The 26,777-nt window shown below is 45.0% G+C and overlaps 1 protein-coding gene across 4 annotated transcripts in view; it reads right to left on the reverse strand.

Moving 5' to 3' along the window:
* The window catches only part of ELOVL6 (ELOVL fatty acid elongase 6), an 88,576-nt gene that overhangs the window by 15,063 nt on the left and 46,736 nt on the right, over positions 1-26,777 (reverse strand). For 3 of the 4 annotated variants that reach the window (XM_066996438.1, XM_048066385.2, XM_066996441.1), the window contains one exon: positions 10,050-10,181. In XM_066996438.1, coding sequence (XP_066852539.1) covers positions 10,050-10,181 — 132 coding nt within the window. Of the gene's footprint in view, positions 1-10,049; positions 10,182-13,705; positions 14,134-26,777 lie in introns of those variants that run through there. The other variant, XM_066996440.1, reaches the window with a different exon arrangement.

The following is a 26,777-nucleotide window of genomic DNA, read 5'->3' on the forward strand; positions in this document are numbered from 1 at the left end:
CGTTTGGGATTTAGAACTATCATGACGTTACCATGCACCTAAGTTGAACTTGTTTCTGATCTATGTTGTTTGCATTTCACTGAAAAAAAAAATACACCAGCTATAATTTCGCCATATATTGTTTTAACTAAATTAACTTTGGGCACAGATATGAGAATGTTACCAACTCCTCCCTGGTGCTGATAAACCATGGTAACAATTTATGCACTTATTCTGTCTATAGCGGTTTTAGTGTAAAACCAAATTTTAGTGTAAAACTGCGCTATCAGAAAGGAGGTTTCTGCTGCCATACTTTACTACTTTGCAACTGTGTTTAGACGTCCTTGTGCTCGGTTACCACTATTCTGTTGTCCGCAGATAATTTTGAGCACAGTAACTCCCTTGTGCACCTGTGTTCTCCAAGGCCTAGCCTATTGACAAAATCATTTGGGACCATTAATTATTCTCTTGCAATTGGCAGGAACAAAAAAAAAATAAAATGGAAAAACCACCTTGGTCCCATGATGTCCCTTTTTCCTATGACATCTGAACACCCCACAAAGCATGTTTTCAAAGATTATGAAACCTTCCTTTGAAGAACACTTGTGTTAGTCTCATGCTTTAAGAAGAACATAGAACTCATTTCCTTTAGTCCACGTATCTGAAAGGCTGTAAGGTACCTATAGTCCTCTCACGAAGTCCCACTGATGAAACCTTCCTTCTGAGGTCCTACTGTCCTGCTGCTCCTCTGCCTCTCCCATCTCCTGACTGGGATGGAGAACAGATGGGTCTCACAGCTTACCCACAGAGTCTCTCACCCGTCTTAAAGGTGATGGAGTCCCATTCAGGGTGGGGTCCATCCACAGTATTGTTAAAAAAAAAATTAAGAAAAGGAGGTGATGAATAACATATGCTTGTCTCAGCGTGGCACTCACTTACCCTAAAACTTAGCGGTCAGCCGTACTGAAAGTGCATTATGATGGGGTGCTCTAGCTCTCGGTACCACGTGTGTGAGCAGAAGTTGTGCTGATCTTTGCAGTTTTTATCCCTGGTTTTGGCAGAAGAATTTTCTTTGCATAAGTTCACGCATACTTTGAGGTTTGGGCTCGGTCCTATCAAAATCCCAAAGCAAAATCTGAGAGACTTCCATCTCTGCCCCCCAACACTGAACTGAACACACAAACCTTGCATTTCAGACCCTTCTACTGTATCTGATCCAGATGTCTCTCCAGCAAGCTTTTCAATGCAAATCATTTGAGTTTTCAGTGGGGACCAAAACCTGAAGCCATGCCAGCTCAGACTGATTTAAAAATTGTGCAAATATTTTACATGGCTCTAAGAAATAATATATCATTTGTGCAAGTTTATATACCCATAAGCATATGCATACAGGCCTGGGCGGTTATCACTTTCCCATGTGATAAATTACTGGGAGGGAATGGAGGAATTGGAGGTATGTTAAAGTGACAGCTCACTCCATGGTTTCAAGTGAGGGCAGATACTGTGCTCCTTGCATCAGTCTCTTTCTCTCCCCTGCAATAAATCCTTCTGTGTGGGGCCACTCCCTTCAACCGTTCCCACTCATCATCACATTTCCTAGTCACATCTCACCTGGTTCCTAAAACCATCTCTTTGTCCTTTTTATTGACAAAATTAGGAAGGAGAAAAAAAAAAAGGCTAATTTCCTCCCCTCTCCAGGGACCTCACTAAGCATCCCAAACAGTGACATCTCTGCAGGGCTCCAGATGAATGGACACTGTCATCTGGAGATTTTAATCACGTTAACACCACAGCAGAGTAAAATCCATCTGATTCTCCCTTGCTAAAGTGCCAAGCTCAACAGCTCTGCCAATTGCTGCGACTACTACTCAGCAGGCTTATTTACGTGTGGATAAAGATCAATCTGCCACAGCTACTGTCTCCCAGTCCCTCCTCACCAAACCCAAATTCCCCCTCCAGGAAATGCAGTTTGATCCCCCGGACCTGCCTTCTTTATGACTGGGATTAGCTATATTCAGGCAACCCCAAGGAGCAGAGTACGAAAACAATGCAGCCACACTTTGTGAGCTGCTGGAAGGAAGCAGAGCAGAAAAACAAATGCCAGGACCAGACTCTTGCAAGTGGTCTTTACAGCAGCTGACATTAAAAAAATGGTAGAGAGTCTTACACAGAGCACTCAGCGGCTATGCAAGGCCCGTTGGGCTTTGATAAAGAGATAAAGAAGCTGTGGTCAGGCTGAAGGGCAGTGGTACTCAATCATCACCCCAAAACCATGAGAGAACAGCAAAATTTGCTCACAGGGACACCAGTGAAACCACACACTGCTGAAAAACACGTAACTGTTTTCTTGCAACGAATGAAAAATAATTTTTCAGCTCTACCCACACATCCCTGCATTTCACCTGACTTCCAAAGAGTTGGTTACAACCTAATCAACAGTAATTACCCACCATTCATTCTTGTGCTCCTCGATGCGCTGTTACCTGACGCTAGTCCCTGATCATCTGGCACGTAGGGGGTAGGAACTTGCAGGAACAATATTTCTTGATGAAACCTATCATTTCTCAAGCAATAACTCACTCTTCCATCGCTAAATAATAACTGGACTCTTGTTGGAGCTGAAGAGCCCCAGCATCCTGTGAAGGCTGTATACTTGGGCAGGTAATTTTCTGTCAAGAAACATTTCCTAGTTCTTAGATACTTATTTCAGCAAGTTTGGACTGTGGCTAAACTGCTAAAAATAAAAAAAAATATATCAATTTTCAGCTTAAGCCCTGTGTTTGGTGCAAAATCTCATAAGAATTAAGGAATCCATCTAAGGATTTCTAAAGCAGCCCATGAGGATTCATAGGCACAGTGTAACTCTTAAGCGATCCTTAATGAATGCTTCAGGGGCATTTGCACTTGCTCCTGTGTCATTACCAAAATTATTGTCAGCATCAAACATTATCTCAAGAAAATTCTAGAATAACTGTAATATTACAGTGATTTAAATGATAATCTAAAAAAAGTGACGTATCTATTTCTGCAGGATAATTCAGAGATACTTACAGGATCAAATGTATCAAGATGGTAGAGTAACCATCATGTATAGCATTGAAATGTATGTATTCAGGAGTTTGAAATTATCCTGGGCAAATAAAGCCGAAATGTAATAAAGTAAAAGATTTAGCGGAGAATCAAGCCAACCAATGGAGCTAGCAATCACTAAAGCTGTAAAACAGGCAGATAACAAATCAAACTCAATCTAAGTTACAGATAAAGACTAGCATTTGACAGAATAAAGAAGGCTTAAAGAAGCTAAAAGTTGTAATATGGCTGTAATGAGCTGCTCAGATCCATAAATTAAATGGCAGTCGCAGGCCCGGAGTCATTCGTCTTCCTTATTCGCTCCGTCCTCCCTGCAGCAGCGCTCCTGTGAGCGTCCAGAGAAGTTGAGATCTCCAAGTGCCCGCAGCTGCTAAACAGTAAATACATTTGCTCAGAGGAACAGCTGAATTTGTTGGGTGGTGGTGACTTTGGTAAACTGCGGGTTGACATCCGTGTGCGGCTCTGCCTGTGTTTGTTAACGCACCCAGCCACGGCTGAAGTGCTGGATTTGCTAGGCCGGGCGAGTTCCCACCTCTCAGCACTTCATTCCCATTGTATCCAAGAGGCATAAGCTGTCGGGGACTCACTCAGAAGACATCACACGGAGATTTCTGTTCCCTGGTGATTTCTCCTCTTCCCCACCTGCAGCGGGGAGGACACAAGCCAGGCACCGAGGCTCCTTTCTCCCTCATACAGTTCCCTCCTTAATTTAAAATTGAGAGGAGAAGTCCGCTTCCAGGAGGCCGTGCTTTGAGCAGGGCACTCCTGTGGTCCGGAGCAGGAAGATTTCACAGGAAAAATATCATTTAAGGTGACAAACAGACTGACAGATCTCTCGCCGATTGAGAGCGGACAGAATAGGGCCAAGCAAGTGCAGAAGCTGGTTTCCAAACAATGCACTGCATTTACTTTGCTGAGGCCTTCCGTTTTCCAGCAACAACAACGACAAAAATCCCCAAAAAAGCAAATAGACAAAAAATAAAGGAGAACTTTTTAAAGAAAGGCTGCCCAGCTTAGCACTGAAAAAAGAGATTTCCACAGGAATTGTTTAGCCAATGCTATCCATACCTCCTTTAAACTAGCATCAGCCAGGTCTCACAGTGAATCCCTGATTTACTTTTAATCATGCCTGATAAGGTAAAAACAGTAAAAACTTTTTTATATTCAAAGTAACTTTGACAGGCACAACATAGGCCACAGCTGTAACAGCAGAGCGAACGAAAAGATGAGATTTCAGAAAAGGATGAGCGCATCTTTTTGTCACGTGGCATCAAGCACAATTCTGGGAATAAAGATATTTGTCATGGGATGCTCTTCTTACTTAGAATAAATAAGGTACATATTGGACGTATGTCTTCTTGACAGTACTTTATTGCTCTTAGTCCATACGTTTTTATCACCCCTACGCTGTATTTTTAATGCCAGCCAGCATTTCTTTGCAATTTATAAATTCACCCTACATAGCACTGTTTGTATTTCCCTACTGCGATTACAGTTTAGCTTACAGAAAATATTTTTTTCTTCTTAAACTGTTCTGTATCATCCAAGGGATTTTTGTTTCTCTCCAACCATTCTGAACTGCTGTTCACCCAGTTTTCAACTTTTGCTCCAAAATGGTAATTAAAAAGATGTATCCAATATCTGTCGCATAAAAAAATCAGGCAAGCTTGTAACGGTGAACATGGCCCAAATGAAATAAATTGTTAGGTATATATTAAGCGCTTTATTAATTTGGGTTCTGAACCACGTCTTGTTGAAAATATGCATCAGCGCTTTGCAAATATAGGGAATACTTCATATGGCATTCTCTTGCTTTTAACTGTGTGAGAGAGAAGATAATTCACCTCAAATGCCACTTATTAGTCTTAATGCTATTTGGCAAATACTGCTCTTTCATTAGTTCGTTTTCTCTGTGAACGTACTTTCAGGACCCATGTAAAATTTCAGAATATTTTAAGATTTTGAGGGGTTGCTCAGCAACATATGAAATTAAGTTGTGTTTTAATCTCCATGGCGAGGCTCTGTGAATGGCGGACCTTGAGACTGGACATAAATTTGAATCACTGTTGATCAGTTTTCTTATGTATAAGGCATGATAACTAGAATGTATTTCAGAGTCACAAATCCAAGCAATTGGACTCCTGTTCATAAACTTATGTTCAGTCTTCTTTTTCTTTTTTTTTTTCCTTCTTTTTTTTTTTCCTTCTTTTTTTTCTTCTTTTGGGTTATGTTGTTGGGAGCTCTCTGCAGAACAAGTGCACACCGTTCCACAAAATGCTGCTGTGCTTGCAGAAACAAACCCATTACAGCAGTCTCATGAAAGAAAAGTGAGTCACCTTTTTCCAGTGAGACTTTCTGGTTTTCTCTTTCGAATACAAGAAATGTTGCTGCTGAGATATTTCACTTCTGAGGCTTTGTGGCAAGCAGCTAGTGGCCATTGATACCACTCCTACTACTTTGAGACAAAGTATTTCCCAAGAAGAAAGATACCTGCAAACCCTGTGCTGAAGTGAATTGATTTTCACCGTGGCTACAAAGTACAGCTGAAGCTGGATTGGAATCTGCATGATCTCAGATGATGATAACAATATTATGAGTGTGTGGTTTAGGCTTGACAAAGACAAATCACACCTGTCGCGGCACCAGTCATGGTCAGGTTTAGCTTCTCCCTACATACAACAGCATCACGTTGGATGCTTTAGCTTCCTTCTCTCCTCTATCGACGTGATCACGTTCCTTAGGGAAAACAACATTTTGCTATTATTAGTTAGTGCCCTGACCCTGATTCTTCTGTTGGCAGCCCTTTAAGGATGGAGAGTGAGTGAAAACAGTGCCATGCTGCTGCCTTGTGTGAAGGAGCTCCCCTGAGTGAGCTCCTGGGTGGCAATGTTACCCATACACAGGCTCTAAGGCCCATTAAAGGAGCTACACAAATCCAGCTGAGATGCAATGAAAACATGAGTTAATGACTTTGTATCCTCCTGCGAGAGTCCTGGTTGCAGCTCTGCTGATTCCTAGAGATGCCAGCAGGACACTTTTGATATGCTCTAAGTAAGAAATTCTTTGGTGTCAATGAATGACCCTAACTTTATGTTCAAAGTGGCACGTACATAGAACTGGCAATTCAAATTCATTGTGTTTTTGCAGGTTTTTAACCGCTGGAAATATTCAGAAATACAGAACTGACAGTCACTTTGATGTGTAGATGGATCAGCAACAGTTTGCTTGAGGTCTTACCAATCTGAGAAAGGAACATTTGTGTCAGCTCCCTAACAAGGGGCTCCCATTGCCATGGAACAGCACAGAGCTGCTCCAGCAGAACCTCAGTGCACAACAGGATGGGTGCAAACACTCAATTAAAGTGTATGAAATGGAAAAACAAAAACAAAGCCACGTCATGTCACACAACAAATCTTCAGTGCCTGAAACAGCTCAACAAACCTGCCAGCAGGAAAAAGAACAACCCCCCAAAATATCCCAAACTAATTTCTCAACAAACGACTTAAAAGATCGTGTTTTCACAGTGGTTTCAAAGGGAAAAGCAAGCTTTAGTGTTGCTGCCTTTACAGAGGTATTCATGGAGCAGCAGTAACCCTATCCCAGAGACAAAATGTTCGAAACTAGCTGATAGCTTCCAAAGGGAAATAAAGCTGCTTTTCTGTCTCACAAATCCTGCTGGCTGCCAGTGTTGACACAAAACTCACTCTGAATGCTCAGCAAGCTCGGTAGGGTGGTGTAGTTGTTTTGTTTGTGTACAGGCGTGGCAAGTTTCCTACCAGAGCTGCTACCACATTTAAATGATCTTGGCAAAAGCAAGGCGGGCAGGATTCATTGTGCAGGAGGGCCAGGTCGTTGCCTGGCAGGCAATTTCCCTTTTTTTTAAAGTCCAGAACACATTTTTCCAGCCTCTGCTAAATGTTACTATTTCTGATGATTTCTGAAGTAGGTAAAAAGGTAAAAGTGTTAGAGGAGAGATAAACAAGGACTCTGAAAAAAAGACTCACTCTGACCTTGAGACAGAACACTGAGGGCTCTCCAGGCAGGTTTTTCTTCCTCATTACAACCATTCATGGCAGACACAATACTTACAATTTCTGAAAGGTATTGTAAATGTCATAGAATTTCAAAAGCTAGCAGGGAAGACTTAAAACTGAGGAGTATTTTCCTGGATCTATAGTGAGTCTGAAGGTGGAACAATAGCATATAAATCTATCCAAATGGACCTTCAAAGGAAGCAGAAATGTCTTTCAGACTAAGTATATGTAAATGAAAGACCTAGTCATGTGAGGAGCCAGAAAAAAAAAGGGTTATTTGGAAAGTAACACCTAAGTTACATGGGAAGTTGATGGCATTCAAAGTCTAGTAGAGCTGGCTACCAGAGTCTGTAAGGCTGGGAGTGACTGCTGGCCCTAGCAAGGACAGCCATGGTGAAACGCCAGGAGACAGATGTTCCAATTAACACTTCTTATAGCAACTTTCCATGTCAGGTTTTAATGAAAATTCTCTTTGAATTCTCTCTGAAAATTTAATGGAAGTGCATTTCCTCTTTTTTCCAGTTAAGATGTGAAGGGGTCTTGTGTTTGGGTTGGTTTTGTACGGGATTGCATGTTACTGCAGAAGCTAAGGAGGTTTCATGCTCTGCCTCGCTGTAAACACCATGCCCTCAGAAGAGCACAACTTTATAGGTGCAGCTGCACCATTCGTATAATCCACCGGTCCCCAAAAGCAAATCCAGCAGCTTAAATGCTCCATGTAGTCTGAATGTCTCACACTTAGGGTTCCTCCATCTCCTTTCCACCCCCGCCATCTCATTTTCTGATGTGCAGAAGGAAGGGTGAAAGCTCTGCAGTGCTCAGGGACATCCCTGGAGCAGTACGACTTGAGTTGATGTAGGAAGCAAATCCCACAGGGGTGAATCTCTCCCAGGCTGCACCCTCCTGGTAAGCGCTTCTCACCTTCAGAAGCAGAGCTCAGTGCAGGTGCCTGTGCTGCCAGGAGAAGGTGGTTTCTGTGGTTGGTTCATGCTGGCAGCTTGCAGCTTCACAAAGATGATGTCCACGTTTTAGATCTTAGCCAGACTCCCTCAGCAGCTGCTGCAGGCCGTGCGATGGATATTTCGTTTGATTCTGATGGGAAACTCCAGTTTGCAAGTAATGAACGTGTTGATTCAGTCTGAATGTTTTCAGTCCACCTACACAGCACTTTCACAATGTAGTGTATATTGCTGCTGTTTGTTGATGAGCGCATTGCTTTGACTTTGGTTGGTAACTAATTAGTGAAATTGCTTAAAAGCCCCACACCGTGCACGTCAGCCACAGAGCCACCCCAAAGTAGTGTGGTTTTAAAAATCATGCTAGTGACCCTCTGCAAAGGACAGTTCTGAAATCATGCTTCCTGCCTGTAGATCGGGAATTAAACTACAACTGCTTTGCAAACGTCAGCTGCTTTCTGGTGGCTATGCTCAACAGGAAAGCGTAATTGGAATATATACTTTGGAATCCAGCTGGCTACAAATCACTCTGCAAAGCGATACACAAATGACATGCCACCTGGGAAGCAATTCAACACTTGCTGAAATTCAGCGAAAGATGGCAACTGTGTACAGGACACTAACAGCAAAACTATACTAGACACAAAGCCAGAAGCACAGCACCAAATGCCACTAAACAAAAATTATACATTTTTTCAGTATTAGAACCTGCTCTCAAAGTTATCCAGAATGCTCAAAGTTTGGTCAGCACTATTATATATATATATATATTTAGGAATCTATGAACTATTAAAATCAAGCCAACATAGTCTAGAATTCTACTGGTAGCATGTCCTAGCTGAATGAGACAAGTTAAAATACATTTTATTTTCCCTTGTTCGAGTTTTAGGATGAGCCAGTGTGACAGAACAATTTTGGACATGAAAGGAAATAAATACAACAAGGCAAAGGAAACAAATTTCTCCATTCCTCATTTTGCTCTGTAGCAACTCTCAGCTCAAACTGTTCCCTTCCTGCAAAAACTCATTCAACATTCACAGCTGCTCAGTAAGCAAATCTGCATTATGCACCCGTGAACTAATATAGTCAGTAATTATTATAAAGGTATTAGAAAATGATCTGGGTATCAGTGTTTGATAATGGTTTCCAAATGGTTTCTATACTGTAGAGTGAACTGTAACTTACACTCCCAACAGGCATTGAAATGAATGATAATCTTCAGGTCTTGTGTGTACTGTAAATTTTATCAATAGTTTGTGTGTTTGTAAAGGTTATTTTTAAAAGTATTTGTTCATTTGTTTGTTGATGTTCTGTTTTGTTAAAAATTAATATATTAAGCAGATAAAGTGGAATTTGGGTTGGTCAGTTTTATTCCTGACTTTAGGAACTAAGAAGAATCGAACCTGATGGTACAGGGGCAACACAGAACTAGAGAGATGTGCAGCGATAAAACACAGCCTTTTCCCTGTTGAGCCACCATTTTGCTATATTCATAAGCTCTTTGCTTCTGATGGAATACCCAGAAGCCAGATTTTGATCTCAGTCAGGGAGGTCTAGGCTTACCTCATTGTAATGGAGATCAGAGTCTTGACTAAATATTCCATAAATACACCCATATAAACCTAATACCAACTAGCACATGAGAACAAGACTAGCATCTTAATGTGTTTATTTCCATTTGTAGTTTGCGTGGTAAATTTACTGCAATGATATGTGCTTTTTCTCCTGTCCTCACTTTTTTTTTTCCCCAAACTTTATTCTTCAACATCATTGATTTCTCTCCTCTCTAATGCTGTATGATCCAGCAAGCCAAGGAGGACCATTTCAATGGTGAGGAGTGGATCAGGACATAGCCCTGGACAGCAGAACTAAAAAAAAGTCCATTTCTGGGTGAGCTCGTTGCCTTACTAGCACTACTGTTGCATCTGAAGAAACCAAAACTTTTTTCAGGGACTACTGTCAAAAGCCGTGGGTGTGAAGAGACGCCTACCTGAAGACGGCAAGGCTCATGGACCAGAGCACTAGTGGTTTCCGCAGTTCAAATTTTGCTCGCTTGTTCATTAGGTGCCGACCACCAAATATAAAGGCAGCGTACAGTGCTGAAAATAGGAATGATTTCTTCCTGCAAAACAAAAACAAAAAAACACCTGTCAAGTGCTGCATTAGTACCAGACAGTCAGAAGGTAACTGCTGCGTGCTCGTGCATTTCTGTGAAAGGAAACTATTGAGGACATTCCCGCAGCCCAGCAGAGACACCTGTTACTGCACCAACCTACATGCCTGCACGTAGCAAAGCAAAGCAAGCAAAACTGTAGTTCTCCTGGAAAAGGAGAGCCAAATTTGGTTCCTCATCTGTCCCAGTTTGTGTAGACTGTTCTTCTGTGAAGATTACAGACACAGCATAGCCCGCGCGGGTCCTTTGTCCAGACACACCTCCACAAACACAACACGGTCAATACTTGCACCAACTGACTGTTTTTTTGTGGCTCATTCACTATTGTCATACCATATTTTGTGCTACCTGGCAACTTTCTTTTCCATTGTTTCCTCCAAGAAGACACTTAAAGACCTTGAGCATCGCAACCCAGTAAGAAAAGACCCACGAGAAGTGGAGCACCACCAGCGAGGGGTCAACAGCCCCATTGAGCTGCGACGATGCTGAGTAGAGTTGCCCTCTTGCAATGGTCAGTTCAAGAAATCCAGTGAATACGCTGAAAGATCAAGCAGGGCTCTGCAGAGGAACTTCAGTGATACTGGTAAAATTGCAAGCCTTATTTTTAAAACTGCCTGCTAGTAGCCCAGCTCAGCAATAATCAGCAAGCATTTGAACTCTGGTGCCGTAACTCATTGCAGATCTCATTGTAGATTAGAGGTCAAAAATAGATTCAGTCTGGGATTCCTTCCCACACATCACTATATTACACTGAGTAATACTTAATACACCATTAATGCACAGCTCTAAGGCAGGTGGCCTGCCCTGACTGGGTGGCTATATATTTAGGAACACATTTTTCTCTACAAAAGCTGTAACTATATACACAAATATCAGCAGACTATGGCTTTGCACCAGGAGGTGCTGGTTCTTTCTGCATCCCCAAAAGAAAGACACAAACACTCTCAAGAATTCATTAATCTGATAGCACAACTGCAGTTTGGTGCGGCTGGAGGCGAGTAAATGTTTGCTAACCAGGTTGGGTAGCGATGAACCGCTCCAAACTTGCTCATACTGAACTGCCCAGCTGCTAAGACAAAACTGAAGGGCTACGGGACAGGAGGAGACTCCCGGCGTTCAGTCAGTTGAATGAGGTCAACAGCTACACAGCTACAACAGCGACAGCTCATTTAACTAGAACAGATAAACTTGAGTTCACTTCTACCAGCTTTCTAACAAGTTCAGCGCCGTTTGCAGCGGTGGTAAAAGGCATCCCCCCAGCAAACAGCGCTGTGCTGGTGGTGCCAGCCGCGAGGTTTGGCTGCACGCGGGGAGTGGGCTGCACTGCAACATCTCATTACTACTATCTACAGTTACTACAGTTTAGAGAAACTAAACACAGCAGAACACCAGCAAAAAAACTAAACCTTGAAACTTCAAAGAAAAAAAAAAAAAAATCCCCCAAAGTAACTCAGTGGCAGACTCGCATCCAGTAGCTTCAACGCTAGCACATTCATGTGTTTGTCGTCAACGCTGTGCTGCAGGGTAGACATAAAGACAAGGCTGCCAAATCCTCCACATTTTCCTGGCATTTCTGTTTCTCACAGTTGTCTCCCACCTTCCTACATTTTCAGACTTCGGGGACTAAGTACTATCTATACTGAATACAACTCCATGTTTTGCAGTTAAAGGTGCCAGCTTGTTCCCCCAAAAGGGAGGCAGGGGAATTTTCTAGAGAAGCTGTAGGATGCTCTGCTCGGTCTGGGGATCACTGCAAAAAGGGGACCGCAGATTTTGGAGCTACAGGCTGAAAATGTGAGGCACCCTTCTTGCACCCAGGGGCACACTGACGGAGGACTTGGGCTGCCCACACTGCACAGAGCCTCGGTCACGTCTTCCAAAAATCCCACAGCAGGGAGAGGCAGTATTGTCACCATCGGGGCCACAGGCCACCATGTCTGATTCTCCCTTTACAGTGAACACTGAAGAGAGGTTTTGTGTTTTATTGCATCCTGACAGACGGAGGTTTGTGCACTGATGTGCTTTTTAGAAGCTCAAATCCTTCATTAGAAGAGCAACGGAGACAGGAAAGAAGAAAAGGAAAAGAAACCTAATTGAGAAGAGGGAGGCAGAAGAAGATGATTTGTGAAATACTGTACGTATTAAAAATACCACAGCATTCAAAAATGACAGACCGAGGCCTTGCGGTGAGCCTTGTGCACAGCAGCACGAGCCATCCTGGCACCTCTGACACGAAGAGAGGTAGCCCTGAATATTGCCGTGCCTCTGACGAGGGGCTGCAGCCCAGCTGCACTGTTGTCATTTATTTATCCTGAAAATAGCAGCCTGAGTCATTATTGTAGCGTTCTCTGACGCTCATGAGTAAACTGACATAGGTATATACCATAAAATACAATATTTCCAAAGCATTTTCTTTAACGGTTAAGGAAAAACCTTGTAAGAACACTCAAAGGACAACCTTTGCTGATCTTTTAACATAATGATCTGTAACATAACACAGGATTATCCCCATAACAGCATTCAGCAGGGGCACAGTAAAGTGAAGCAGTGTTATCCACCTCTATTTACCTTCTATAGGTTTTTAGAAACGTTTTTTATCAAGACATATATACCTTGCACCAGCAGAGCTCATTCTTAAATTCATTACCACTTCTGCATCATAGGCTGTTATGGGAGCACAACAGGTAAAAAAAAAAAAAAACAACACTGCAGTTGCCAGAGCAGAGTGCTTCTGGCAAGGAAACAGGCAATTTCAGGCTTCTGATGTTTTTCTTTTGACATTCTTCATCAGCATTTCATTTGCGTTTGTAAAATAATAGATTTTACTAAAAAGGATAAGAAAAATGCAGGATGCTTTGTAAGGTGACAGATAGGATGCTTTTCTTACCCGTTTCTCACAGCTTTCAAGAAAAAACAATTACAGCCAACCGTGTTTACTACTGAAACTCCAAACTTGAGAGCCTAATTGCAGTGCTTCAGCCGAAACCAGTGTAAATCACACAGCACATCCACGTCTGCAGTCCACCAGCAGCGCCTGGTAGCCTTGGCAAAGCTGCTTTCTCTCTGATGCTTGTTTAAATATCACACCTTCTGTACGTACAAAAAAAGGGTGCGAAAACGCTTCGCAGTCTCTCGGGGTGTCTACTTCAGAAACGCTGTCAAAGCAAACCTTTCTCTCCCTCTTCCTAAATTCAGCTCTGACAGCACAGCACAAAGAGATGCAACGTGTGGATGCGTCGGATCTGTATATGGAAACACAACCCGTGCTCCTGGGCTTGATTTGCACTTCTGCCCTCGCTTCCTATCGACCATGCCAGCCCTCGTAACGGAGCAAGTGGGAAACGTAGCAGAGGAAGACGGGTCCGATAGGCACACGCCAAGGTGGTCTGATTTACTCCCACAGCTAAACATCCTTTGACATTTATATTTAGAGCAGCACGGACGACAGTCAGACACACTGGTAGGTGACTCACCGATGATGCTCTTTGACGTAATGGGCTATGAGAGTGAACAGGGACGCATCTCAGCACGATCAGCTGGTCCCCTGATCTCCAAAACCTGCCTCTCAAGGAGCACGCGGGCCTTCAGCCTCCTCATGACGGGCCCTGCTGGGCTGTGCTCCCCCTGCGGCTGGGGCAGCTCCCCAGGCACCCCCTCTGCCAGCGGCAAAAGGAAGGGGAGTCGGGGAACGAAGCCTGGGCAGGGGCTGTTATTCTCCCACAGCTGCCTTCCCACTGGGGTCCTGTGCCCGTTGCCGTATCGGCATGGTCATGAAAGAAAATTATGCCTCAAATGGAAAGCACTTCAGAAAACAATCCCCCAAGCTGAGGGTTTTGAAACCAGACAGTTTCAAAACTGGGGGTTTGGAAAAGTTTGCTATCACTGAAGGCAAAGCAGCTTCATCTCTGGCTCTGTCCCAGATTTCCTCCACTTCTATGCTGTGTTTTGAATGGGGACCACCTGGTGGAGATGGTGGGTGATGGTGATCACCTGTGTGCTTTTACCTAGCACAGACATGGAGTAGAAACTACCCAGCAATGGAAATTAATGCAGAGACCTGTGGTTACCAGAGGTAATAGCAGCACAGTGTCTCGTTGGGCCCACCGTGGGTTTCTCCAGGATTTGCTGGGGCTTTCAGGCAATTGCTGAAGCGGTGGCAGAGAGCAGGGACACCAATGCAGGTCACAGGCACTGCAGCTCTGATGAAAAGCTACAGTACTTTCACTCCTAATTTCGTCAATGTAATTTTAACTCTGGCCTCTACAGTAAAAACCTGGAGCTAGTAAACAAACTCAACTACAAGTGAACTCGGGGACTACTAACCTACATCTCTCCCAGTTAAAGCCACGCTGTACACAGGTCTCACCTGGAAGCAGTTAAGGATGATGCACGTGGAGGTATGTCATAGAGGCACGGCCTGAAAATAACAAGATTTCCGTATCGCCTTACTCATTTGATCTTTTTATCTGATCAAATGAATCAATGGCTATGACATTTAATACATTTATACTTTAAGTAGTACATCAACGGAAGGCCTTCAGATGCAGGAAGACCCCTTAAGCAAGTCATGAAGGTTATTTGTATAGGCAACTGCTGCTTGAGTCACCGCTCTGGGGGCAGATATTTATTTATTTAACAGGACCCAACACAACACTAGAAATAATGCATCAGCAAGAATACTTTACTAACGCTACCTTTGCCCCTGCATCCACAGGAATGCCTGTGCACCGCAGTGGGGTCAGGTCTCGCTACCTTTGCAAATGCAATAGTTGTGGAAATAGTAACTGTTGGATCTCAAAAGATACTGAAGTGGGGGAAAAAAAAAAAAGGAAAAAGTAGTTCAAAATGAAACAGGAAAAATGAAGTGATTGCAAGCAAGCAGCGTGTTGTTTGTCTGTCTGTCCTAAAAGACATTCCAGCAAACGTTGCTCCCTTCCAGCCTTCTGCAACGCTACCTCAAAATGATGTTGCTACAGCTGCCAGTGGATTGCACAACACAAACAAACAAAAAACGTTTTGATTTTCCTGAGAGGGTTCCCAGCCAGAAGAGACGTGCAAGATTCTCCTCTGGAGCAGCGTGTAACTGTAGAAACAGGGCAGCCGTGAGTCCTGTACAAATAAGCCCTTATATCTCTGGCTCGATGACCACCTTTGGACAGGATCACTTCATAACTCTTTCAGTGCTGGCAAAATTTAAATTGTCCTCGAGGAAGCCAAACTGAGGGGATGCCTGAAAAGCACAGAAAAATAGAATATACACTCTCCAGCCTACTCCTCCCCATCTGAAGACCTAGACCCAGAGAGAGGGATCTGAGCAAGCCAGAGATGCCATTTTATGGCCTAGGTCTGATGAAAAGGGGATATTGGTACCAGTGACATCCCAGCAATGGAGCTGCAGAGTGAAGTGTCTTGCTTTCAAACCTTGTAAATACTTATTGACCCATGGGGGGGGCCGGAGAGAATGGAGCTCACAAAAAAAAGTACATTTTCTTTCTTGAGAAAGAAATGAAGGGATATTTTCCATTATCTACCAGTGAAGAAAAATCAGGTCACCTGGAGAACATCTACCTGCTCTGAGCAGTCCTGCAGTACCTTTTGATGCATGATGTCAAGGACTGCTTGATGTATCTAATAAAATCTCAGGATATCTGACCTTCGTCTGCTGCTGAGAGATCAAGGACAAAGGACACCGATGGAGAAGGTGCAGACCTAACTCTTGACTGACAGGAAACTAGCAAAGACCAGAAAAAACGGTGCAATCTTGCCAAAATCTTTTCAGCCACCTCTCTAAAACACAGAACGCTTCCTAATAGTTTTTCCTCCTCTTTACCAACTGGGTAGCAGGTCGGGGAAAACGTAAGGGTGTTTCAGCAGTGCTCAAAACTTGCAACAGGGAGAAGTTCGGAGTAGCCACGAGGCAGGTTTACACGTCACTGCCTCCTTACAACACCACGGGCTGCCACTGGTGCCACCCATCCACCAGCAGGGAACGCGTTAGAGGGCTAAGTAATCATTACTGAGTGACATTTTCATGAACTAAACTCCACCGCTACTTATGTAAGAATTTCATGCTTTTTATTCCCAGTGGAGGCTTCTGTCCCCGGAGTAATACATTAACAAATTTCCTAGTACTTTCAGTCCATCACCATTCCCATGTCATTGGCCGTGACCTGTAGCTTCCTCGTTAAATCCAGAATCGGCCTACTTGAGATCAGTAAAATCAGTACCTTTAAAACAGGCCGTTGAAAAGATAAAGGAAGGGGGAAGCTGGTCTGAACCCAGATAAGCTTAGTTGAGAAGTAAATGTAAAACACCCTGACAAATACTGCCAACGGAAAACCAGAAGAAGTAATTTTCTCATTATGGTCACAGCTCTCAGGACCCAATTTAGATGAAATGCAAGTGTCAGGACGACGTTGTCGAAACCTGTGGTGGAAATGGCGATGGGGCAGGGACACGGCAAACACCACGCGATCCCCAGCACCCCTTCCTCAGTTAATCCCATAGCCAGGCTGTTTTCCGGGCTTTTACTGCAAACATCCTATCTGCAGTCCTGAGCCAGCCTGCAACGATAGGCATAAAGCAGCAGGAGTGGCACAAGGCAGTACAAAGTACACGGTATTAATATGGCTTATCTATATCCTGTCAGCAATATGGTTATGACGGCTTGTTCTGGCTTTCCACCCCTGCCTAAAACTTCACGCTTGGCGCAGGCACCCCATTAGAGGTGACGGGACCCGCCAGCTCTGCCCAGCCAAAGAGCTTGCGTCTTTCCTTCTGCTTCCACCCTCAAGGCTGTTCCCTGCCCTTAGTCACCGCCTCACCTAATTAGACGGGATGCTAAACTGCTTAGCAGTATTTCACTTTCCATCGCGGCATAAAGAACCCAGGTTGCTAGAGGATTAGCAAGTGTAACGTTAAAGTGTTACGTACACACGAAGAGGCGCACGTCCTGGTCAGAGAAGGCCTGTTAAAACGGGATGTGCCCAAAGGAGAGAACGCGTGGATGTGAACCTGGGCTAGGATGGAAGTGGCTGCACACACGATACTCTACGAAGGAAAACGGGCCTGGCCAGGATGGAGCAGTATTTGACATCCAGCTCCTCAGGGCACACGGACGAATGAACGAAAGGAAGGAAATAAAACTGTTTTTAAACAATTTAAACGTAACAGTCAGAATTTAATGACCATGGTCATTAAGGCGAAAAAAACCACAACAGTTACTGTAAATGATACAAAAACCTGTTAGCATGTCAGTGATACCACTTCAGATTTTTTAAAACAAAAAGTGGTCTCCCAAGAAGGTAGGGAAATTAAATAAATGATCCGACCTTTGTGTTTTCCCAAAGGTCACATAACCAAAATTTGTTTTACATCTCCAAACATATTCCTTTTGCAATCCCGTTTGCTAATCGGATAGTGCACCACCGATTCCCTCTGTAACTGTTGGGTTTTTCTCAAACTTCCCTCCGAGGCAGGTTTGCTAACTTATGGCTGGTCTTTAAAGAGGTTAAAAAAAAAAAAAAAAAGAAAAAAAGAAATCTGTTCTAGTAAAGAGCCAGGGTACTCCTAAATTAATGTTTATGTCACAAAGAGGGTATAGCACAATGCCCTTTTGTTCTCGTCGTAGCCTTACCCTGTTCTTTCACATAGCTTTTACAAGAGCACCAGCAAACCGGTGCCTCTTGCCTCCAGAGGCCGGGCGCTCTGGTTCTGTGCACGTGTGCTCCGTACACATTAACAGCAGCGTGCTTTTCAAGTTTCTCTCCTTGGGAAAGGCAAATGCTATCTCTGAGGGTGGCAATGATCAATGCAACTGCACGCCTGCCACAAGCGCCCAGAGAAAAATGTGCAGCAACGTGTATTCGACAAGTTTTTCCACTTCCCTGACACCCTAGAGCAGTTTGCTAATGCTTACTGCTTTCCTTTCTATTTCTTTCCCTTCACCTGTAGCCTGCTTTGAGATTAACAGGTCTAAGAGCAGTATAAATGCAGAGCGGAGAGTTTCACAATTACTCTGTGTTTGCACCAAGATTTCACTACAGCATGTTTTCCGAAAGGCAGCCAGTCTCAAACGCAAACCGCCAAGGGGAAAGGTTTTATTCCCACTCTAAGAGCCCGTGACAGTGACTACCTTTCCTTCCCACCGCAGTTTTTATTTTGTCCATTTATTTTAATTTGCCTGGCTTCTGGATCAACAACGACTGACAAACATAGATGGGTGTCCCTGCGCCTCGCAGCTACCCCTGGAAATGCAAAAGCCGCTTCTCGCTAGCCGGCATCGCCGATGTGGCTGGCCATGCAGAGGGAGGTGTGGAGGAGAAAGGCCTCTTAGCACGAAACGTTCAGGTGGCTGAGCTTCTCCTCCACACTTCTGAAGAGTGCCGGGCGCACGCTGCGGCCTCCACTTCCAATCCCGCCCCACCCCGGTAGCTTTTGCCCTACATAAAACAAGGGTGTTACGTGGCCACCGGCCAGGCACTGGATGACTTTGACTCCAGTCACGGCCGTACCAGCTCTTACTACTTAAACCGGTGTTTCCTTCTCCTTTGGAGGTGTATTTAAACAGTGTGCCGGTATACGCCACGCTCCCCATAGCACTGTGACACGCTGCTAACTCCTCCACAGTGCTCTTGTTTGCTTGGATGGCAGGAAGGATAAGTCCCACTTTGTCTTCCCACTCGCTCCTGTTAAACACTACCTATAGTACTGATAGCAACCAAATAATACTGCTAATAATACGACCAGTAATGCACCAAGTGATCCTGTTAAATAATAAAGAAAATCGATTCACTAACCAAATAGGTAAGCATGCTACAGTCTGGCCCTAGGTAGTAGATTCAACCAGCTAGATTCAACCAACCAATGCTAACTTTGCATTCAAAGGAAGACTGAAAACTTGTTTTTTTGTTTTTTTTTGAGTAAAACTATATTCAAATGATTTGGCTAAATTTGGAGCTCACACGGTGGGCTTAAACCCTTCTGAGAAGGCTCAAGAATCGTTTCTGTCAGCCCTGCTAAAATCTGCAGGTGACAGGAGGTGTCAGTCAGTGAGAGCCGGGAGCTCCCAGGGACCAAGGAATTTCCACCTTAATAACATAAACAGCCAGCAATGATGGGCCTTATCTGAATTTCGTGACCGTAATTATCCAATGGAGAAAATATTCTCAGGCAGCTGCTTCTCTTTCCCACCATGGTATACAGAGACACTTTAAACCATTTTAGGGGTGGCATACGTCCTGCAGCCAAAATGAGAATGTCTAACTGAAAGGTGCCAGAATACAGGCTTGATGTCCCAAGAGATGCTGGCATAATTCATCCTTGCATGCTGGCCCATTCTGGGCAGCGTGAGCTCTCCTGGAAACTCTCCTCTGTCCAGGGCTCCCCAAACCCAAGGGGACTGCGTTGGAGACAGCCCTAGGAAACACACGCGCCGTGGCGTGGCTGTGAGTCAGGTCAGCCAGCTACAGAGCAAAGGCAGGGCCTTTTCTTCTCTCTAGTCAACGCCAGACTTGTTTAACTAGGCTCTCCTTGGCGAATTTGCTTTTACAATTAACAAATGAAAAGGAAACATGCTTCCCTGCATTAAAAAAAAATACCACAGCTGCCTTACACAAGTCATTTCCATTTCTAAGACTGGAAAAAGGCTTTGCTGCCTCTGCTTAAATACAGTGTTATTTTTCAGCCTTGGTTAATTTGGGAGGGAGAGGGGGAACGAGCGAGTGTTTTACATGATTGAGGATTTTTGCATTCATATTAAATGATAAACTAACAAAGCAGCAGCGAGACAGTCTCCAGCATGCAGGCTGGGACAAAGCTATCACGACAAACACAACGGGTGGCTGATCTGAACGACTACCCCGACCCTCACCATGCACGAACTGCATAGGCTTTAAATAAAGATAAATAAATAAATAAGGATCCCTCGATGCCTTAGGTAGGCTCTCGCAACACGTCCCTGCAACATGTCTATTAGCAAAGCCTGGCAGGTTGAGCTCGCTCCCGTGCAAGGGGAAGGTGAGGAAGGCGAGGAAAGCGTGCATTCCCTGGCACCAGCACAAACCCGCAGACGCCAGCCAGGGCTGCCTGTAGGCTGGAAGGCGATTCCCAGCCATAGGGACACCCGAGCTCCCGGAGACTCTGCTTTCTAAGTGCTGAAGTGTTTGCCTGCATCAAAGATGGGTCTTGGGAAGCTTGTGAGAAAGGTTATGGACCAGCCGCGGGGCTGCGGGACCCTGCAGGTCACTTACCCAATGCTGCTGGTCCAGGGCCTGGGCCTGCAAGCGAGTTTCATGTCCAGGATGACTGTGCTGAAAACGGTCTCTGGGAGAGCAGACCAGGAGAGGAAAGGCTCCCTGGTGCATGGGATGGTAGTGACGTTTCACCTCTCTCCTGTCACAGGCCCAAAGCACACAAACCCAGCAGCTTTACTTTGCAAATGCTTCTCCTTCGCCTTCTGGCAGTTCCTTCACTGCCGAGCGAGCTGTGCCAACGCAAACCCCCCACCAGGCTGCAGGGCTGGGACTTGCTGAGCAAGATCACAGCACCACAGAGCCACCGAGGCTGGAAAAGGCACCTCCAGATCACCCAGTCCAACCATCAACCTGACCTACTGAGTCCCGTCACTAAACCGTGCCCCCTAGCACCACGTCCGCACATCTCTTAAACACCTCCAGGGATGGGGTACGCCATTTCCCTGGGCAGCCCGCTCCAGCGCGTGACCATCCTCTCCACGAAGAAATTCTTCCCGATATCCGCTCTAAACCTCTCCTGGTGCAACCTGAGACAATTTCCTCTCCTCCTATCACTTGTCACCTGAGAGAAGAGCCTGACACCAAACTCAGTTCGGCCTGCCACCAGCCAGGGGTCTGCAGAGATAAATACAGCCAAACACAAATGAAGTTAGAGCCACGTTCCTGTGGGTCCAACTCATAAAAGCAGCACGTTCTTCCTGTGGGGCTGTGCCTCCCTCTCCCCGCTGGTTCATGTCCCTTGGTGGCACAGCGAAGCACCGGGGTTTGCCCAGGAGCAGCCTCCCCGCGCCGCCCCGAGCTAAGGGCGACTTTGCTCAGTGCTCCGCATCAGCTTAGTTGCACAAATGCAGTGTTGAAACGTCTCGCTTGGGAAACCTGCCTGAGCTGTGCCCGTGCCTGGATTCCTCGGCTTTTATTTTCTTTCACTGAAGCGCTTTGCTGCATCAGTGCACTGATTTGGCTGACAACACCGTGTTTCTGGTAACGAAATAATAAACTATTTGCTAGCTCGTTGCAAGCAAATATGTCATTTGTAATTAGAGCAGGTGTTTGGTTTTTGTCTCGGTTTGCATCAGCGGTTATGCACTGCCGCAGAACATGGCCAGAGCAAAGAGTTCAGGGTTCGGTCCTACACTGTGTGTGCAGAGCGGAGCGAGAAGGGAGCCTGGCTATTACGGACATTACAGACATCCATCTTTAACAGCCTGAGCTGGGCTGGAAGTCTTGGCGACCACAAGTTTTGACCACTCGATGCCGACAACTCTTCGGGCATCTCGCTTCCCAAGGGACCTCACAGAGGACAGCACTGCCCTGACGGCACATGGCAACCTCGGCCACCTCCACAGTGGCCATCAAGAGGAGCAGAGGGGAACAAGCGGTGTTGCTCTGTCACTCTGGGTCGGGTCAGCCCAGGTCAGCGCCGAGATGCTGAGGAGAAACCTGCACTGCCCGGGCAGTGGGGCTGCCAAGCCGTTGTCCGTTCCCATAAATTCACACACAGAAAAAGCACACTCCGTGCTTTTGCAGAGTCCTCCATCTGCGGCAGTAAATACATCAAGAAAAAATTGCAGTAGCATAGGTTGCTGCAACTTATTGGGTGGGGAAAGTGGGAACAACCCTTGCTCAGGGCATAAAGATCTATTTCTACAGCTGGGAAATACAGCTCAGCAGCTCCAAGCCAAACCTAAATGCTACAGGCAAAGCAGCTCTGCTGCCTATCAAATAACAAACAAATGCGTATCCTGTCTTCTTTATCTGCATAGGCCAAGTGGGAAATAACAGAGTGAGGAGGCCAAAGGCTGCCAAAATACATGGTGAAACTGCAGAGGAGCTGGGAGTTCACACTCTTCTCCCATTGCCAGAGAAGTGCTTAGGTCTGGTCCAGCACTCAGGGGCATTAATGGAAAATTCCCTTCCAGTTCAGAGCATTTCAGGAAAGCTGCGTGTTAGCTGGTGGATGTTGCTTTTGTCCTTTGCCACACCTAACTCAGACAGCAAAACTCGATAGCTTTAACAATGTGACTTGATTTCCTGCTCCCCCAGGTCCCTCACCTAGTACCTCTCCTTGATTAAACAACCCTTCCTAAGGGATTAACTTGCAGTGATCTCTCTTTCTCTGTGACCTCTTCATGGGCAGACATCAGCTGAAAACGTCTGTTCCCCTTCCCTGAGGTTCCTTGAAATCTCTCTTTATATGTTCAATATTGTTCTTTGCTGATTTGGTTGGCAAGACTGCCCTTCCCTGTGTGGATGTGTTCACTGTATCTGCTATCGCTTATTAAGTGAAAAAGAAACATTTGAAAAAGTTGTCCCTCATCTAAAAACTCCTTTTTGCAAGGGTCAGTTAAACAAAGGTGTCTCAAGACGGGAACTACGCATCTGACCACATTCTGGCTTTGGTAACCTGGAGTCAATGCAAGCCATTCACAAACTGTATTCTCGTGACAGTCATTAGCAGGGAGGAAGAAGGGGTATGACTGCTGCTTGCCTTCCTGCTCGCTGGAAATCATGCTGCATCACTCCCACTGCCTGCACGCAGGTGGTGTCCGCAAGTCCTGCCTACAGCTCCAGATGAGCTGAGGAGACCCAAGGCTGCTAAGAAACGTTCCAAGTGAAGCAAGAGCAAGGTGCTCTCTACTAAGGAAAAACAAACAACAACAACAAAAACAAAAAAATGTCTCTTTCTATTCATTTTTGGCCTGTCCGATCCAGCTGAACCTGTTACAGTGCGTTTCACTGGCAGTGGTACAAGACCTGCACCGGTGCCAGGTTGCCAGTGTTGTGAATATGCACTGAGCAACTCCTTCATTACAGTTAGTCTAGCACAGGTTTATCTTGCAACAAGACTCCGGAGGATGTCTGAAGACGCAGAGCTTACTAGGAGCAAAGGTGACTGAGCTTCACCTTTGGTTTCCAACAACAGCTCATTGGATATAGTACGCACGTTACATACGTACGTACCACCTCATTAACTTCACTGTAGGTCTCTTGAAGTATCTCAGTTGAGTTGCCCAGATGTACAATAAATACACGATGAGACTTTCAACATCTGCCTAGTCTTCTTAAACCTGGGAGACATAGTCTCCTGCAACACGTCTGTAACAAAAATGTGTTTGGCTAGAGCCTGTTGACAACACAAAAACAGCAGACAGCAAAGCCAAGGGGGAAATCTGCTTTTTCCCCTAACTTCTCACACCTGTGCAGAACTCTAAGCCAGCATCATAAGACACATGAAGACATTTAAATCCGGACAGATTTACAGTCTAACTAGCAGTTACTTTTACTGCATACTCATACACACGTACTGTACACTCATATGGAGTACTTTTCCTAACAACAGTGGGTTGTTCGTAAATGCAGCTGACTTCATGCCATAATTACTTTACAGACTGGTTCATCTACCTTAAATACCTGTGTAACCTTGTTACTGCTCACACTCTTTAATGTTTTTTTTTTTTCCTATCTGCAGAAAGGACAGTGCATTTGGAGAGACAGGAGACAGTGATACAAACATAGAGCTGGCCACATTCCCATCTTTGCTTTTGAGTTCCTTCTGTGGGAGAATGCTGTCCAGTGGCAAGAATTAGCAGAAGCTGATTTATGGCTTCTTCCCCCTTCTCTCTGTCATCTTTTACTTGCTTACCCCAGGAAACAGATAAACATAACTGACTCGATCTGTAAAGCAAATAATTTCTCACAGGGTCTAGGATCATAAATACAGTGACCTCTGATGATCCTTAGCTAAGAACTGTTTCTTTGAGGTAAATTCAGCCAAACCTCGGCCTCTAAGTGCAAGGGAACAGCTTAATGGCTTGGAATTGTCTTCATACCGCTTTCACCCTCCACTTAGTCCTGGGCCTCACATGGAGCTGCTCTCCCAACTACCTGCACACACACATGGAGGGACAGGCCATCTCCCTGATCCCACTGAACACGTCTTGGACCATAACTGACCACGCAATGCAGATGACTTCGTTTTCCATTCTTACAGGCAGCAGGCACCTCCCTGCGTGTGCCTCCACCGCTGCCCGTGGGGTGCGTGCAGGTTCAGGAAGACACGGAAAAGGAAGAGGCCTCGCATTACATGATGACAGCAACAGTAAACAGCGGTCCTTGCGGTGGCACTGGGACCAGACCTGATCTGACGTGCTATCCTGGGTATGGGAGTAATGTGGTGGACACGTTCACATGCTCTCAGCAAGCCGGAGTCACTGCAGCGTTGGGCTGTGGGATTAGCACTCAGGAAACTTGAGCTGCTCCATCGTAAGCTTCCTGTGATCTTGAGCAAAGAAAATCTAACCATGTCTTCAGACATAATCAGGTGTCATAACCCCATGGAAGCAACTTGAATAAACACCTGTTGGGCTCTGGTCAGATCTCTGCAATATATCAATGTCTCATTTCTACATATCTGGACTAGTTCTGGTGCTGGGTTGAGTTTGATTTTATCCAGGTCAATGACAACCCTGTCCCCCAGCCTTTTTTATCTTGCTGACTTTCCAGTGTCTGAGGTAGGAGATAAGGCACAAAGTATCATCCAAGACCCTCCTCCCCTACTCAAACACACTTCTGATTATTCATTTCACTAATTGATTGCATTAGGGAACTGCAGCATCGAGCACATCACATTTAGGACACATCTGCATTCTCCCTTTTAATACCTCTTCATGATTTGCAATGTATTTCTCTCATTTAGAGGCAGAATAACATTTCCTAATGCAGACTGAATTTATTCAGAAGCACAGAAGTCAGTTGCCTTTACTACTGACAGATGCACTTCAATGTAATTAGTTTCATGACTATTAATGAAATAACTCATTTGACCTTTTGCCACTGAAATGTTAATGAGTAAGACCAGAGAGAGGTTTTGTAATGGGATATAGATCCTTTTGCCTCCACAGCTTGTTAGTTCAGATCTGGCCCATGTCCACAGTGACCAAAGGTCGTTATTACCTGAAGACTATTTGATAATCTGCGTGAGACGAGTTGGTAGCATTAAGCCCATGTTCAGCCAGGAACAGTCCTACAATTTGCTCTCAGCAGAAAAGCAAAACAGAGAAAGGTCACTGTAGCGTGCTACTTTTATATAGCTGTGGTCAGAAAAAATTCAGTCCTTACGACTGTTTACCCAGAACCTTTCACCAGCAATGAATTCAACGAAGGCAGAAGAGAAATAATCTGAACTGAAAAAGCTTGTGGATTTTTTGTGCAAGATACAATTAGCCTCTCTGACTCACTGCTGCAGACTGTTTCCTTTTAGCATGCTCCTAAAGAAAAACTGGAAAATAACTCATAGAGTCACAGAATGGTTTGGGTTGGAAGGGACCTTAAAGATTATTTAATTTGAACTCCCCTGCCATGGGCAGGGACACCTCCCACCAGACCAAGTTGCCCAAGGCCCCATCCGGCCTGGCCTTGAACACTTCCAGGGATGGGGCATCCACAGCTTCTCTGGGCAACCTCTTCCAGTGCCTCACCACCCTCATGGTCAAGAATTTCTTCCTGAGATCTAATCTAAATCCACGTTCTTTTAGTTTAAAGCCATTCCCCCTTATCCTGTCACTCCACTCCATGACAGAGTCCCTCCCCAGCTTTCCTGTAGGCCCCTGTAGGCACTGGAAGGCCGCTATAAGGTCTTCCTGGATAAACAGTAAAACTCATAAAAGATCACGCTTGATGTTTCTAAGTTTTAGCCAGTCACTCATTAGGTTCAAACAGTTAAGAGGCAAAATGTGTTATTCCTAAGCTCCTGGTATATTGTTCACTGTCACCAGTAAAGCAAACCAAAAGGTTACACGGGGTGTTCAATAGTGGCCAGCACATATTGCATCCACAGGCTTTCAAAAAATGATGCTTTTCTGTTCGGGTAGTGATACAAGCTACCCCATAAATAAGCACATCCCAAAAGGAACAAATTCACCCTGACGGCAGATGGGTGCAAGCCTTGCGAATGACCACTACCTCCTCACAGACTCGCAGCAAAATGATTTGCTCAAGGACTTACAGAAGTGGGACAGGTTCCATTTTCCTGGGGAGCTTTAGGTAGGGTACGCACAACATAATAACACAAACAGAGCTTCTAGCACTATACCCAGGCTGGAAACCCTTCTCTTAGGACCCTACATGGTCTCAACCCAGGCTGTGTGTCTCACTAATGGTATGATACCTCCAGCACCATATTCCCTTGCATTGCCAGCTCACGGCTGCCTCTATATTGACTCAAAATGTGGCCACGTAATGAACCCCGAACAAGTCCCTGAAGCACTGATCTTCAGGCAGATGAAGAATATTG

Source organism: Anser cygnoides, chromosome 4 (assembly GCF_040182565.1).
Source record: "Anser cygnoides isolate HZ-2024a breed goose chromosome 4, Taihu_goose_T2T_genome, whole genome shotgun sequence".
NCBI classification, from domain to species: domain Eukaryota; kingdom Metazoa; phylum Chordata; class Aves; order Anseriformes; family Anatidae; genus Anser; species Anser cygnoides.